Consider the following 12,721-nt stretch of genomic DNA (forward strand, 5'->3'; position numbering starts at 1 on the left):
GTTCCCTGAAATTAAAAAAACCCCTTCTCTATGACAAAGGAGTATTTTTCATGCTAGGCTTTTCTCAGCATTATTATTCCTTTACTTATGGAATATTCTACTGCATTCTTCTTTACTTACTGTCTCGTGTTGTTAAAAATCTATGTATATTTTCAGATGTTAAAGAATTTTGTAAGAGGAGATAAGAAAAAAAAACCCAAACAATTCTTTACCATATTACCAAAAAAAAAAAAAAGTTACAAAATTAATACACAAAGCCCATTACTTTCAAAGCATGTAAGTTCAGTGTTAGCTACAAATAATCAATGACCTACCTGTATGGGAGTGTTCCTCTCTGTGGGAGGGATCATATCTGGGGACAACACTTGTGGAGGATCAATCCCTTTACTGACCTTCTGTTGAATGAGATACATTGCTAGTGCAAACTGATCTTTGCTTAGCTTTCCCATCTGTCTTGTGTCTGCCAAAGCCCTGGTAAAAATAGATCATACTTATAAACAAGAAAAGCTTATTTTTCCCCTACCAAGACGCCTGAAATATATATATATACATGTAATTTTCTTTTGATTCAGCCTCATCGGAGCTTGCTTACTCTAGTGAATGAGTTCCATAAACAGAGCAGTATTTTATTAGACATATTTAACTGAATAGAACAGCGTTACTCTGAGAAAATATTCAGAGCACTAGAACTTCAAAGAACAATCACAATTCACAGACTGAGCTATACACCCCTCCCAGAACAGCAAAGCAAGTACTTATTTCTCCCTTGTTTTTCCATATAGCCCACATATTGTAGTATGGCAATAGGACAAGTAAAAGAGGTTGGGCTTTTTTGTTGCCTTTTTTTTTTAGTGTTAGGATCACAATTCTGGCTGGATAATCTGACTTCCCAGATCAGCAAGTTACAAAAATACAGCTACTAGGGAATTCTTACCATATATGCGCTAGGAGATTCTGAGACAGACCTGAATGCATAAAAATGTCCTTTACTTCTTGGCCACTCACAAAACCATCCATGTCTGTGTCTGTTTTTAAGAAAATTTCATCATATCGCACTTTTTCAGACGTTGGTACTACCCAATTCACACATGGCTGTAAAGCAAAGTTTTATATTTCAAAAGAAGATAGACAGTCTTTATCAACACGCTGAGTATGTACAACATTATTCAGTCAGATGAGCTGAACACCTTGCACAATCAAATCTCTCTGGTAAATAGGCAGTTCCCCTCTTCCCATGAATGTTTTAGCTTAAAACTTTTTATCTGAATTATAAATACTGATAAACAGCTATTCATCAGTTGAAAAACATTTGTTCTGTGGAAATATGGACCCAACTAGGCATACTAAGTCCTCAGGCTAATAACACAGGAGCTTTAGAGGGTAGATTAATGATTTCTTTGGTACTAAAACAGATACATGAATAAAACCTTTCTATGGTTTCACTTTCTATGGAAAGTGAAAATTCCCCATAAGATTTGCTACCTCGTGGTCACTCTGACTGAAATTCACCTGCTCTTCTTGCATTCTTCCAAGTCTTACCATTCTCATTTCATTCCCTCCATCCAAATCACCCACCAACAAACACATTTTCAGAAAAGTGCTCACATAAGGCAGAAATCAAAAAGCAGTTTTATCTTTTCCTGCAGTTTACAGGAAAAAAGGGTGAAAAGGTGGGGGGGAAGGAAGAAAAAAAGAAACAAAAGGGAAAAAGAAACAAAAGGGAAAAAGAAACGGAAAAAGAAACGGAAAAAGAAACAAAAAGAAAAAAAGAAACAAAAAGAAAAAAAGAAACAAAAAGAAAAAAAGAAAAAAAGAAACAAAAAGAAAAAAAGAAAAAAAGAAACAAAAAGAAAAAAAGAAACAAAAAGAAAAAAAGAAACAAAAAGAAAAAAAGAAACAAAAAGAAAAAAAGAAACAAAAAGAAAAAAAGAAACAAAAAGAAAAAAAGAAACAAAAAGAAAAAGGGCCTGGGGGGAAGATTTGTACCTGTGCTTGTTTGATGTTGTGCTTGGGAGACAAACTGCCTGTGCTGTTCAGACTGTTGACACTCCCATGAGACGGGGTAGAGCGGAGGCTATCTTTTGGTGGAGGACTTGCAGGGAGAACAGGAACTGCCCCAGGAAAGACAGGCGTCTTCTTTCTTTTAGAAGGTGGTATGAGAGAAGGGGGTAGTAGTGAAGGAACTGGCTCCTTCTCAAGAGCTCTATAAACCAAGTGCATTGCCTGCAAAGGCAAAAAGGTCAGATAACGTTAACAATTAGAAGAAAAAGCAACAAGATTTTCTGGTATCAGTCATTTACATATTAGTAAAACAAAGACAGTAAGATGAGAGATGTAAACCAGAGCAGATCATTTTGAATGTAATTCCAAAAAGTTTAATCATGATGACACAGGCAAGAGCCAGTGGATGGATTTGAGAAAGATCATTTAATAGCTCCACGTGAACAATTTAGATTCGAACAGCTGACTGTAGCAGAGAAAGCTGCAAAGCTCTTGAGAAAAAGCTGAGCTATTTGCTCTAGCAGACACACTGTGACTGAAGAATTTAAAGCAACCTACCACAGCAAATTCGTCCTTGTCCAGGTGACCATCTTTATCAATATCACTGAGATCCCAGACCTACAGCAATTATGATAAACACAATTATTTAGAGAACAAGTTATATTTTGTGCTTTTGATGTCAGTCATCATCATATTAAGCATGCTCCCTAAAGACTCCTAATAGATTTTTGTGAAGATCACATTAGTTATATTAGACCTAGCTAAACAGTTTCTGAAGAAACAGACTGGATTAGAATTTTCTGGCAACATGAATCAACACGGGCTCTACAAAATTCTGGATGCAACACAGGCAAGTTTTTCATCTTTCTACGTTGCAATTAAGGAGTCATCAAGCTGACTAAAAACACCCAGAGGTGGCTTTCAGAATTGTCCAGAGGGTGTGGGCTAGCAGATTGTCCAAATCTGTCTGAGAAGAAAGTTAAAATGTTTTCGAAAAGTCAATACATTTCTAATTTGCATTCCATTCCTAAATTTCCAGTTTTCATTTTTAGTCAAAAAAATATGTCCACCACGCAGAATTCTCTATAGGACAGAATTTAAGCATCTATCAACTTTAGTTCATTATTAGGTCAAGCGCAGTCAACGAAACTTGCAGGAGATTTAGACGGATACAAAACTTTGTGTACTCTAATACTCAGCCATCGGCTAACACTGTTTAATCATCAATATAACTTGGAGACAGCACACTAGTGTGGACAGAACGCCAAGACTGAGGCTGAATCATCTGAACTCTACTCCCAGCTTTATCACTGGACCCCTGTACAAATTTAAGCTAGTTGATTTATCTCCTTTGCCCATTTCCTCAGTTCCCCTATCTTGCCTGCATACTTTTCTGGAACAGGAAAAAGCTTCCTGCATTTCTGCCGTGACAGTGACAAGATAAAATACAAAGCCTTTCAAGACTGAGTACTTCACAATATCCGAGAACAGAATTAAAACAAGTCATACTTAGATTTTTGTGGATAATATAGAGAAAGAGGCAGTCCTTCCTGAAGAGATGAAGGTATATAACGCAGATACAGTTCTTACATAGAATGTATTCATTCTCAGTCATATCAATATGCAAAACATTAAAGAATACATCTTTTAAATGGAAGTAGAAAAATACTTTAAGGTTTGCTTCTCGTGCAAATACGCAATGGATGCACTAAACTCAGATCTCAGAAGTATTTATAAATATACATGAAAAAAATACTTGACAATTTGACAGCTACAATAAACTAGGATGTTTTAAAGTGTTCTCTTGTACAAACAGTGGACAGATTTAATGGCATGTCTAATAACTTATATTTGGAAAAATGACAAAACAGTGGAATATAATGTTACAAAAACTATTAGGGTTTAGGAGAGCTTTTTCTTGTTTCTAAACAACCGAAATCAACATTTCCAGCTCTTAAAATGAACACAGAGATAATGAAGCCAATCTACTCTAGGGCCCAAATAACTACTATTATTCTTATTTCTAAGTGGAAGACTTCAGAACCTATGTAATGTTCTTGCTATATAGCATGCACTTGATGTAAAATCTCAGCCAAAACCTGATCTATGTTGATAAGTTACATCTAAATATTTAACATTGCAACTACGAGAAGCTAAATAGAGAATAGCTAAATCTAAACAGCATACTTACCCTTCCTAGGATATCAAGAGGTAGCTTTGAATTCATCAGTACTGGTTTTACTTTGTCTCCTGAAAGTAAACCATTTACTGGCAAAAGGCTTTCAAAAATACCATCAAACTTTGCTTTTTCTTCCACCTAGTTGGTAAGAAATAGCCTGAATAAGTAAAAAAGTGTGCCTGTGTGAGTGTTGAAAATGAGATCTTGCAAGAAATTAAGACTGGTCAGTAATGTATTCATTCTAAATTTCCAAGCTTTCTTGCAAGTGCCACCAAGCTGTATTTAAGTGTAAACCCCATGGAGCTAGATCGAGAAGCTTAAGTTCAAAGCGAAGATTATGATAGCTAAGAGATTTTAACATGCAGCATACAAGATGTGTTTCTGTAGTGTTCTAAAAGGACAACGCATTCTGATTAAAACGCTGCTGACCAGATTTTAAACAAACTTTGACAAACTCTGTAGAACTAAAACCTATTCTTCCCAAATAATTTGCTTCCCACTTTAAAGTACAACATGCAAGTACCAAAAATAAAAATATTTTTTTTAAAAAATCAGCATTAGAAGTTATTTTATTAAATTTCTACCTTTTGGAAAATGCTTGCATTTGAAAATTAACAAAATACAAATATTCCCATGTGTGTATCAAAAGTTACTTTTTTCCAATGATATATATTGTGTGTATCACTGAATACTAATTAGAACATATGAACTCAAGCTTTAAATTAATACTTCAGGATGGATTTGGTGAAATGCTTTGCTGTTCTCAGTGGGGTTCCTTTATACAAACATGAAAGTGCCTACTATTAGGATTCTGGAAGAAATCCAGGCAGAAGATTAAAATTCATTGTGTCTTAAAAACATCACACCAGGGGTTGTCAAAGACTTGTTTAAGACTTATTTCAAATATAAAAGTACAGCTCAATATTCTCTATTGTGCACAAGTCTGTCATCAGAAACAGAGGACTTCTGAAATGGGAAATATATTTGATACAAAATTCTCTCACTGGGAAGATTACAGACAAGGAAAATATTTACTTTTAAAGAATGGATGGAATGTGTTGTCTTTTACACTTACCCTAACAGCCCAGTGAGCCTCTGTTGAAGGTGGTGTTATCAGCAAAGGACTGCTAGTGTCATGCTAAAATTAAAGAATTTTTTATTTTTATGTGTATATATATATATATATAAAAACACACACATTTCCATCTCTAATCCTTACTAATTCCTTTAAGAGATGGTTATAGACATGAAGCTTAACTACACTGAAAAAAAGAAAAAAGGCTGCACATGTACCCAAATAAAAAAGTAAGTCATACTGATTTATACTATTACAGTACTTCGACAGGGACATTAGGTGCATGAGGTGCCCAAACACAGAACCAAGACAAGCTAAAGGAGGTTCCACAGCAGCTACTGCAGGCAAAGCTGCAGTCATGCCCTTTACTACACACTCCTGCTGACCTAGCCCAAAAATAATCTTTTGTTTTTCTTTTCTTTTTTTCATAAATTTAGAGTTTAGCCACATCAGCTTCCTGAACAAGCTGACCGTAGTTAAACTTGCATCAGTTTTGCAGACCAGGAAAGGGCCGGTACATATTACACAGGAAGACAGGGCTACGGCAGCCATGACTGCAGTTGTCTTAGGGAACAGCTTGAGAGCAGCCTGAAGTCTCAGAACCATGATATTTAGGAAACAGAAGATTATTCCAGCATTCCAACTGAAGCCTTAGTTCTTATATAATACATACATACATTTAGGTATATATTACTTACAAATTTAGGAGGCGGCACAGTCAAGTTCAGACTGCTCAAGTTAACATCATGGCCATTCTGTGCACACGCTACAAGGCGCAACGCAACATAGAAACCCTATGAAAAATAGTGTTTTCTGTTAAAAAAAGCAACCAATCTAAACCACTGTCTCCAATAACTCACTTATGATTTTTACTAACACTGTAATGTGCAGTATAGTATGGAAACAACAGATGTATAGCCCCGTCAGTAACTGCATAGTGACAACTACCCCATTGCTTTTAAAGATGATTCAGGAAAAACTTTACAATAACATGGAACAAAGAGCAGAAAACTTTAAAGCTAGTTTTTAAGGACCCTCCTATAATCAAGTAAATGTCAGCAATTTTTCTTAAAAATTAATAATGTTTTAAAAAATTTCTCCGTATCTACAAGTAACTTGATATTTGATATTCCAAGCCATTTTTACTAATGCTAGTTATATTTTTTCATGCAAGAAAGACTTCTAAAATAAATCTTCAAATCATAGTTTGTATTTGTTAAAGACTCAGTGACTACATATCTATATATCACGCACGCTGATTATTTACAAAACAAAAGAGGGACAGCAAATGAGATCCAAGCTTCTCCAGCAGCCTCACTAAGTAATACACTTGGATATGAGCAGTGCTAGGAAAAAAACTCATCTTGTAAATGAAAACTTAAAAAAAAAAAGCTAAGGATGACTACTATGGATATCAGGGTTTTCCTGAAACAAGGCTAATCTGTGGAAGGTAATGTAAGAGGTCTACAAGCACATTTCATTTACCTGTTTATCCAAGTATCCTTTACCCTCCGGATCAGCCAAATCCCATATCTGTGGAGATACAAATTAAAAGCCATTGTGATTTTAAAATAAAACTTAACTCAGCTCAACAGTTCATATTGTATGCCTTCTTGAACTGTTCGTTGCAGCTTTCAAGATATAACATACAATGTTATTTAATTCTCAAGTTAACAACAAAAATGTTACACAAAAGACAATTTTTCCTTTTAGATTCCTATGAAACTCAGAACAATACCTTGGAGCTATTACCAGTCTGTGGTTAACCTAATGTTCAAAGGATCTGATTTGCGTTCCACCGAGTTCCTTTTTGCAAACCCCTTCTGCTCAATGTTAGCTGCACTTAAGCAAGCATACAGATAATTACTGCATTATCTAATTACTTCAACTTACTTTTCCAAGGATAATATCAGAGAGACCGGATTTTTTAAGAAACAGTGCAGCTTCACTTGCCCCAACTCTCCCCGTATATGTTGGATCTACCTGAAAGATAAAAATTCACATTCAATTGAAGCATGTCTGTCATGAAAGCAGAGATCAGAAATGAAACGCCTCTTGTCTGTAGGTCAAAAGGAGCTGTACAAGCATGCACTACCACTCAGCAGAGAGAATTTACAGAAGTTTAGTACTGCAATGGGGAAAGGAAAGAGAAGGAAATCTTGGGGAAGAGGAAATGGCACTTTATTTTTAAATTTTTTTTTAAGAACCTACCTGTTTGTAATAAGTTTCGTATAATGGATTCCCAGTAGAAAACTGAAAAACAAGAGAGACGTTAAGAAAACAAAGAAAGAACTGCAATCACAGACAGCTCGCCTTTAGGGACTGACAGAAAAAAAAGCATACAGTACTTTGTGTATGACTTCTATCAAAAATATAAAACGGTATGTTAATTTGCTGTGTTCCAAACTGGATACTTGAAATCTAAGTGTGGATAACAGATTCCCCCAAAACTGGCAGCCAACAGACTACTGTCACCTCTTAAAACTTCTTATTCACCAGCATTCATACTTATAGTCACACTTTTAATTAACAACACTGTATGGTAATAAGGTTTTGTAGAACAGCTTTGAACTATTTGCCAAGGTATTTCAGATCACAGTTTGAGAACTACTGATATCAAAGGCAGAGTTTTCCACATAATGCTGACTTGACTACCTCCTGCATTGTATATATATATTTATGGAATATTTTCAGCAGACAATTATATGCATACACAGACACAGAACCCTGGTATCAAAATATGCCTGTGTTTATGCATTTTCAGGACTAGGATCTTAAATTGAAACAGCGTAAAAAAAAAATAGAATGAATGGTTAATTACCAAATATCACAATTCTCTGACAATGTCGTCTGAGGATTTCACCTTGGTGTTAGCACTGCATTACACAAAAGCAGCAGACACAAAGGTAGGCTCTGCCTTTTCAGAACACTAAACAAGCAGAGTCCTCTTCCCTCTTGCTGACGTTCCAAGCAAACGGGAACTGAAATGCCAAAAGAGGCAGAAGCCCCAACACACATCTTCTCAGTTGCTTCCTACAATTGCCACCCAAGTTCTAGCCACGTGCAGCTTATATCTCCACACCATTCTCCAGCCTCAATGCCAAGAGCAAAAACGTTACAATCCAGTCTCAAACAAGTCACCCTTTAGAGCAAAGGCCTTAAAACAGAAGCAACAAAGCAACCCAATAAAGACAGTTTAACGACTGAGACTCAGAGATGTCAAAACATCCCAAAGCCTGCCTGGGACAACCGCTCTTCACCTACAGGACACAAGTCAGACATCTGACGAATGATTATTTTGTGCTAACTTTGATCACTGGTATGTCACCTCCCAACTGCTACCTTCTTCCTTGTCATACACATGGATTTCCAGATGTTCTGCCTACACTGAGGGGAAGGGAGACAGAAATATCATGAGAGACCAATGAAGAGCATGAAATTTTATTTTACACACAGAGAATCTTCCTGTAAGTTTACAATAAACATGCCAAATCTTAATTTAAGGAGATACCCAAAATAACTAAACCCTATTAATCAAAAGCAAGCGAACATCGAGCTCTTTCAAGATCACTTGTTCTACTTGGCTAGAAAGATCATGCCTTTTCAGAAGAGCTTCCTAAACATCTTAAATGTACTTCACTTATATCCATCAACAAAATAAGCCACTGCATACTCCACCAGGACACTCGGGAAGCTCTTGCTCTTCCAGAAGCTGGATAGGACTTCAGAAGAAAGCTGTGACCATAACTCATAAATCTGACTCATCTTTTTGCTGGCTTGTAAACGATCAGCATAGATAAGCACTGTGTTCCTGTCCAAAGTAGGAAACACATCGTTCAGAAAAAAGGTGGAAGTAGGAAACTGTCCAACTCTGAATAAAATCTAGTATGTTTTAGCCAACTATCACCCAACTATATACCTCTTGTTTATCAGAAGGCTCAGAGAAGCTAGCCAAAGACCAACTACAAGCTCCTCTAACTAATTTGGTGAGTATCCTGGAGCACGCGGAGGCTGGATTCATACCAAGATACAGAGCAAACCACTCCAGCAGCCGTATTGAATGATCTCATCCCATCACCAGACATTCTTGTCGTCCTCATTTGATACTGTCAGCCATGACAACAGCTGACTTACCTGACAGAAGTGGCAGGAATCCAGGGTGATGTGCTTAAATGCTGTGAAGTTTCTTCTACAGCAATATATGCATCCAAGTGCTGCTGGAAAGCACTTCATCACTCGACTCTCTACTTGCAGAATTTTACAAAGATTAAGCCACTCTGACCGATTTACCTAAATGGCTGCATCTCTGTGATGAAGCAGACCAGACAAAATGGGTTCAAGTGATAAAAATAGCATAGCTGCCTATCTACCCGTCACCACATGTGACTACATCACTATCATTCAAGATAATTCTGTAATTTGATGACATCTGCTGAACAATCTACACAAGACAGTGTCAATGCTGGCAATCAGAGAAAAACATTTTGAAGAGTTTGCAGCTGATGAGTGGTCAAAGGATATAACCTGTTATACAGCAGTTCAGTTTGACTCCCAATTTAACAACCCTCTGGTTTCTACGCCTACTCCATATTCCCCAAAACTCCACCTATGACCAACACTTTACATTGTCTCCCAAACAGCCACCTCAGAACCCTGGTGCCTTGTTGTTTCATCTCTAAGTTGATTTCCTGTACAAATTTGAAGTTCAAGTCTTGAACTTGCTCTCTCACAGCAGAGCTGGTACATTGCATTTGTGGTACGCAGTACATGCATATGGATACATCTCCATGTCCCTTAACACAGGTCTGGGAAAAAGGCAGGAGTAAGCTGCTGCCACCAGAACAATTAATAAAGCCAGCTCCTAGCAGCCCTCTTTCCTGAGGTCATCTCAGGGCCACAAAGAACTCTGGATCAGGTGAGTTATTTCCTTTGGTGTCCTCTTGTTTCACAATTTTCTTTCAGACACTCTTGTCACATCATATGACGGATGAAAATAGGTACTGTGAAAGGGGAAAAAACAAGGTGTCCCACAAAGATGAAAGCCAAAAGAAGGTTGCTGCTGCCCCAGAAAGATTACCTTTGCCCCTACTCTACTTGCCGAGTATCCCGAGTTGTGTCAGAAGACTGAGCTACAAAATGATCTGCGCTGTCCCAATATCTCTAACATAACTCTCCATAACCTCCAGAGGCTGTAGGTTGAACATGCCTAGCACAGTGGAAAGACCACTGATAAGGTGATCAAATATTCAAGAAAATAAAGTTATCAAAGATAAATCAAATGCAGTTTCAGTTGTTGTTTAACTCCAAGAACTGATTTTACGTGCTTGCTCTTCAACTGTTTTTATGCATAGCCAGTTGAAACAAAGACAGCGGAAACCTGTTAAATAGTTTGCATACTGTAAGTTAGACATCTAAATTCTCTTTCATAACAACATCATAAAAACATAACTTCATAGAACAATAGAACCATAATAAAATTCATTTATGAGAACAAATATGACTAAACACTTTCACATGCTTGAACTACCCATATTGTTTATAGCTCCTAATATGTTGATATCAATATTTTATATCTTTCTGAGTGAACATGCTTCAACATTACAGCACATGTAACCTCTCCTATTCCTTTTAATACAATTTCTAGCATTTATTATAAATAGCACCTATCTCTGTAGTAATCATGAAATTGAGGCTACTAAAAGATTAAGTTTATTAATGTCCAGGGAAGTTCTGTTTACTGCCCTGATTATAGCTAGATTACTCTTGACAGTTCAATATAGAAAAAAAAGTTTTAGAACTAGAATGCTTCCAATGAATTAGTTGGAAAATAATATGTCAAAATAACTGATATGTTCACAGAACATGTCCCTTTTTTCCTCAAGATAATATATTACGTTAGACAAAAGAAAATACCATCGATGCCAGTCTCGTAAATATCAATTAGAATTTAAACAACACAGAAGCAGGATTTATTATACTCTGTCTGTAGTATAATAAATATTTGATACATTTTTACCAACATAGAAGTTCCGCAACAACAACCTCTTTCAAGTCCAGAGTTTATTTGACATATATATTTTGCAGCACGTTACTTCACTTGAAAACTTTTGGTAACAGTTTGTGTGTGCATAGATGTTTTCAGATGTTTCTGAACATGTTCCTTTAATTGAACAGATGTTCATCAGGACTCCTACTGCTATTCAGAAGCTAAAAAGCAGTGCACTCTCTTAATAAGGCGCCCAGCAAATCACATGTTACCCAAGCATCACATAACTCCACTGAAAGATGAATTTTCAGAGTTACGACAAATAAAAGTCTGTTATTAAAAGGAAATATATATATTTAAATCATTTGAACTATCAATAGCCGTTGTTCTGAATTCCTGACTAGCCTGAATTGCTGTGGCCTAGCCACAGTGTAGAAAACAGTTTTAATTTCAAGGCATTGGGGGGTGGTGGGGTGGTGTTGCTTTTCTTTTGTTTTAAAAGAAATAAGTAAACTGACTACCTTCACAGGAGTATGGGACAGAATACATAGTGATCACACTGTTCAGGTTTAAATTATTTGGGTGAGGAATTAATCAAAAAACTTGTAACAACAATAACAACAAAAACCTCCCCAAGGATCCCAAACATTAAACCAGAGCTCGAAACACAGCCTCTCCCAGAGCCACGCTACCCTCCTTGTGTCAGACAAGCTCCAAGGTTCAGGGTCTTCTGCTCCCCTGCAGAAGCCTCATTCTCCTGCTGATGGGCGAAAACCTCCTTTTCATTCCTACGTACTGAGTCCTTCACTGGTGTACCCGCGCCTATGGCTACGCTACTCATGCACCTCCCAACTATTAAGCACAGTCATGACACCCCAACAGCTAAAGGCGGCATTAACCCCGCGTTACAAATAGGAAAACAGGGTGACGTGACCGAAGTCAGAGCCCCGAGCAGACAGCGAGCCCCATCCCTCCGGCAGCCCAGCCCTGGACCTCGGACCACCGCACCGCATTAATCCCCGTAGCTCAAAGCCCGGAGCTGCAGCTCGGGGAGGGAAAGCATTGAGAGAGCCTCGGTGCTGCCCTGCCCCTGCCCCTGCCCCTGCCCCGGGGGACAGCTCCGGGGCCTCCATGAGGAGTGGGCGCCACCGCCTTTTGTGCCCCCACAGCAGCGGCCGGCGCCTGCCCCCGGGAGGCTCAGCCCCGGCCCGACGGCGGGGGACAGCCGGGGGCTGCTCGCCCCCCTCGCCCCCGCCCAGGGCCTGCTCCCCGCCGCGCACCGGCCCTCCCCCCCCCGCGGGCCGAGCCGCCCCCCGGGCGCGGGGAGAGGCAGGGCCTATGCCCCAGCGCCGACCCGGCCCCGGATGCACCCGCCGGCGGGAGGGGGACCCGCACCGGGGAGGGCCCGCTCCCCCTTCCCCGATCGGCGCGCAACTGCCGGGGCCAGAGGGCCGCGTCTCCCCTCAGCCGCCCCCAGGTG

The 12,721-nt window shown here is 38.6% G+C and overlaps 1 protein-coding gene across 8 annotated transcripts in view; it reads right to left on the reverse strand.

Moving 5' to 3' along the window:
• Positions 1–12,721, reverse strand: part of EPS15L1 (epidermal growth factor receptor pathway substrate 15 like 1) — a 46,967-nt gene that overhangs the window by 34,050 nt on the left and 196 nt on the right. For 5 of the 8 annotated variants that reach the window (XM_072845131.1, XM_072845130.1, XM_072845129.1 and 2 more), the window contains exons 2-11: positions 7,463–7,508; positions 7,149–7,234; positions 6,741–6,788; positions 5,954–6,049; positions 5,256–5,318; positions 4,193–4,318; positions 2,560–2,619; positions 1,987–2,223; positions 935–1,092; positions 315–471 (exon numbers count right to left, since the gene is read on the reverse strand). In XM_072845131.1, the coding sequence (XP_072701232.1) occupies positions 315–471; positions 935–1,092; positions 1,987–2,223; positions 2,560–2,619; positions 4,193–4,318; positions 5,256–5,318; positions 5,954–6,049; positions 6,741–6,788; positions 7,149–7,234; positions 7,463–7,508 (1,077 nt within the window). Of the gene's footprint in view, positions 1–314; positions 472–934; positions 1,093–1,986; positions 2,224–2,559; positions 2,620–4,192; positions 4,338–5,255; positions 5,319–5,953; positions 6,050–6,740; positions 6,789–7,148; positions 7,239–7,462; positions 7,509–12,721 lie in introns of those variants that run through there. The other 3 variants (XM_072845132.1, XM_072845135.1, XM_072845134.1) reach the window with 3 other exon arrangements.

The sequence above is a fragment of the Ciconia boyciana genome, chromosome 24 (assembly GCF_034638445.1).
Source record: "Ciconia boyciana chromosome 24, ASM3463844v1, whole genome shotgun sequence".
In the NCBI taxonomy this organism is placed as follows: domain Eukaryota; kingdom Metazoa; phylum Chordata; class Aves; order Ciconiiformes; family Ciconiidae; genus Ciconia; species Ciconia boyciana.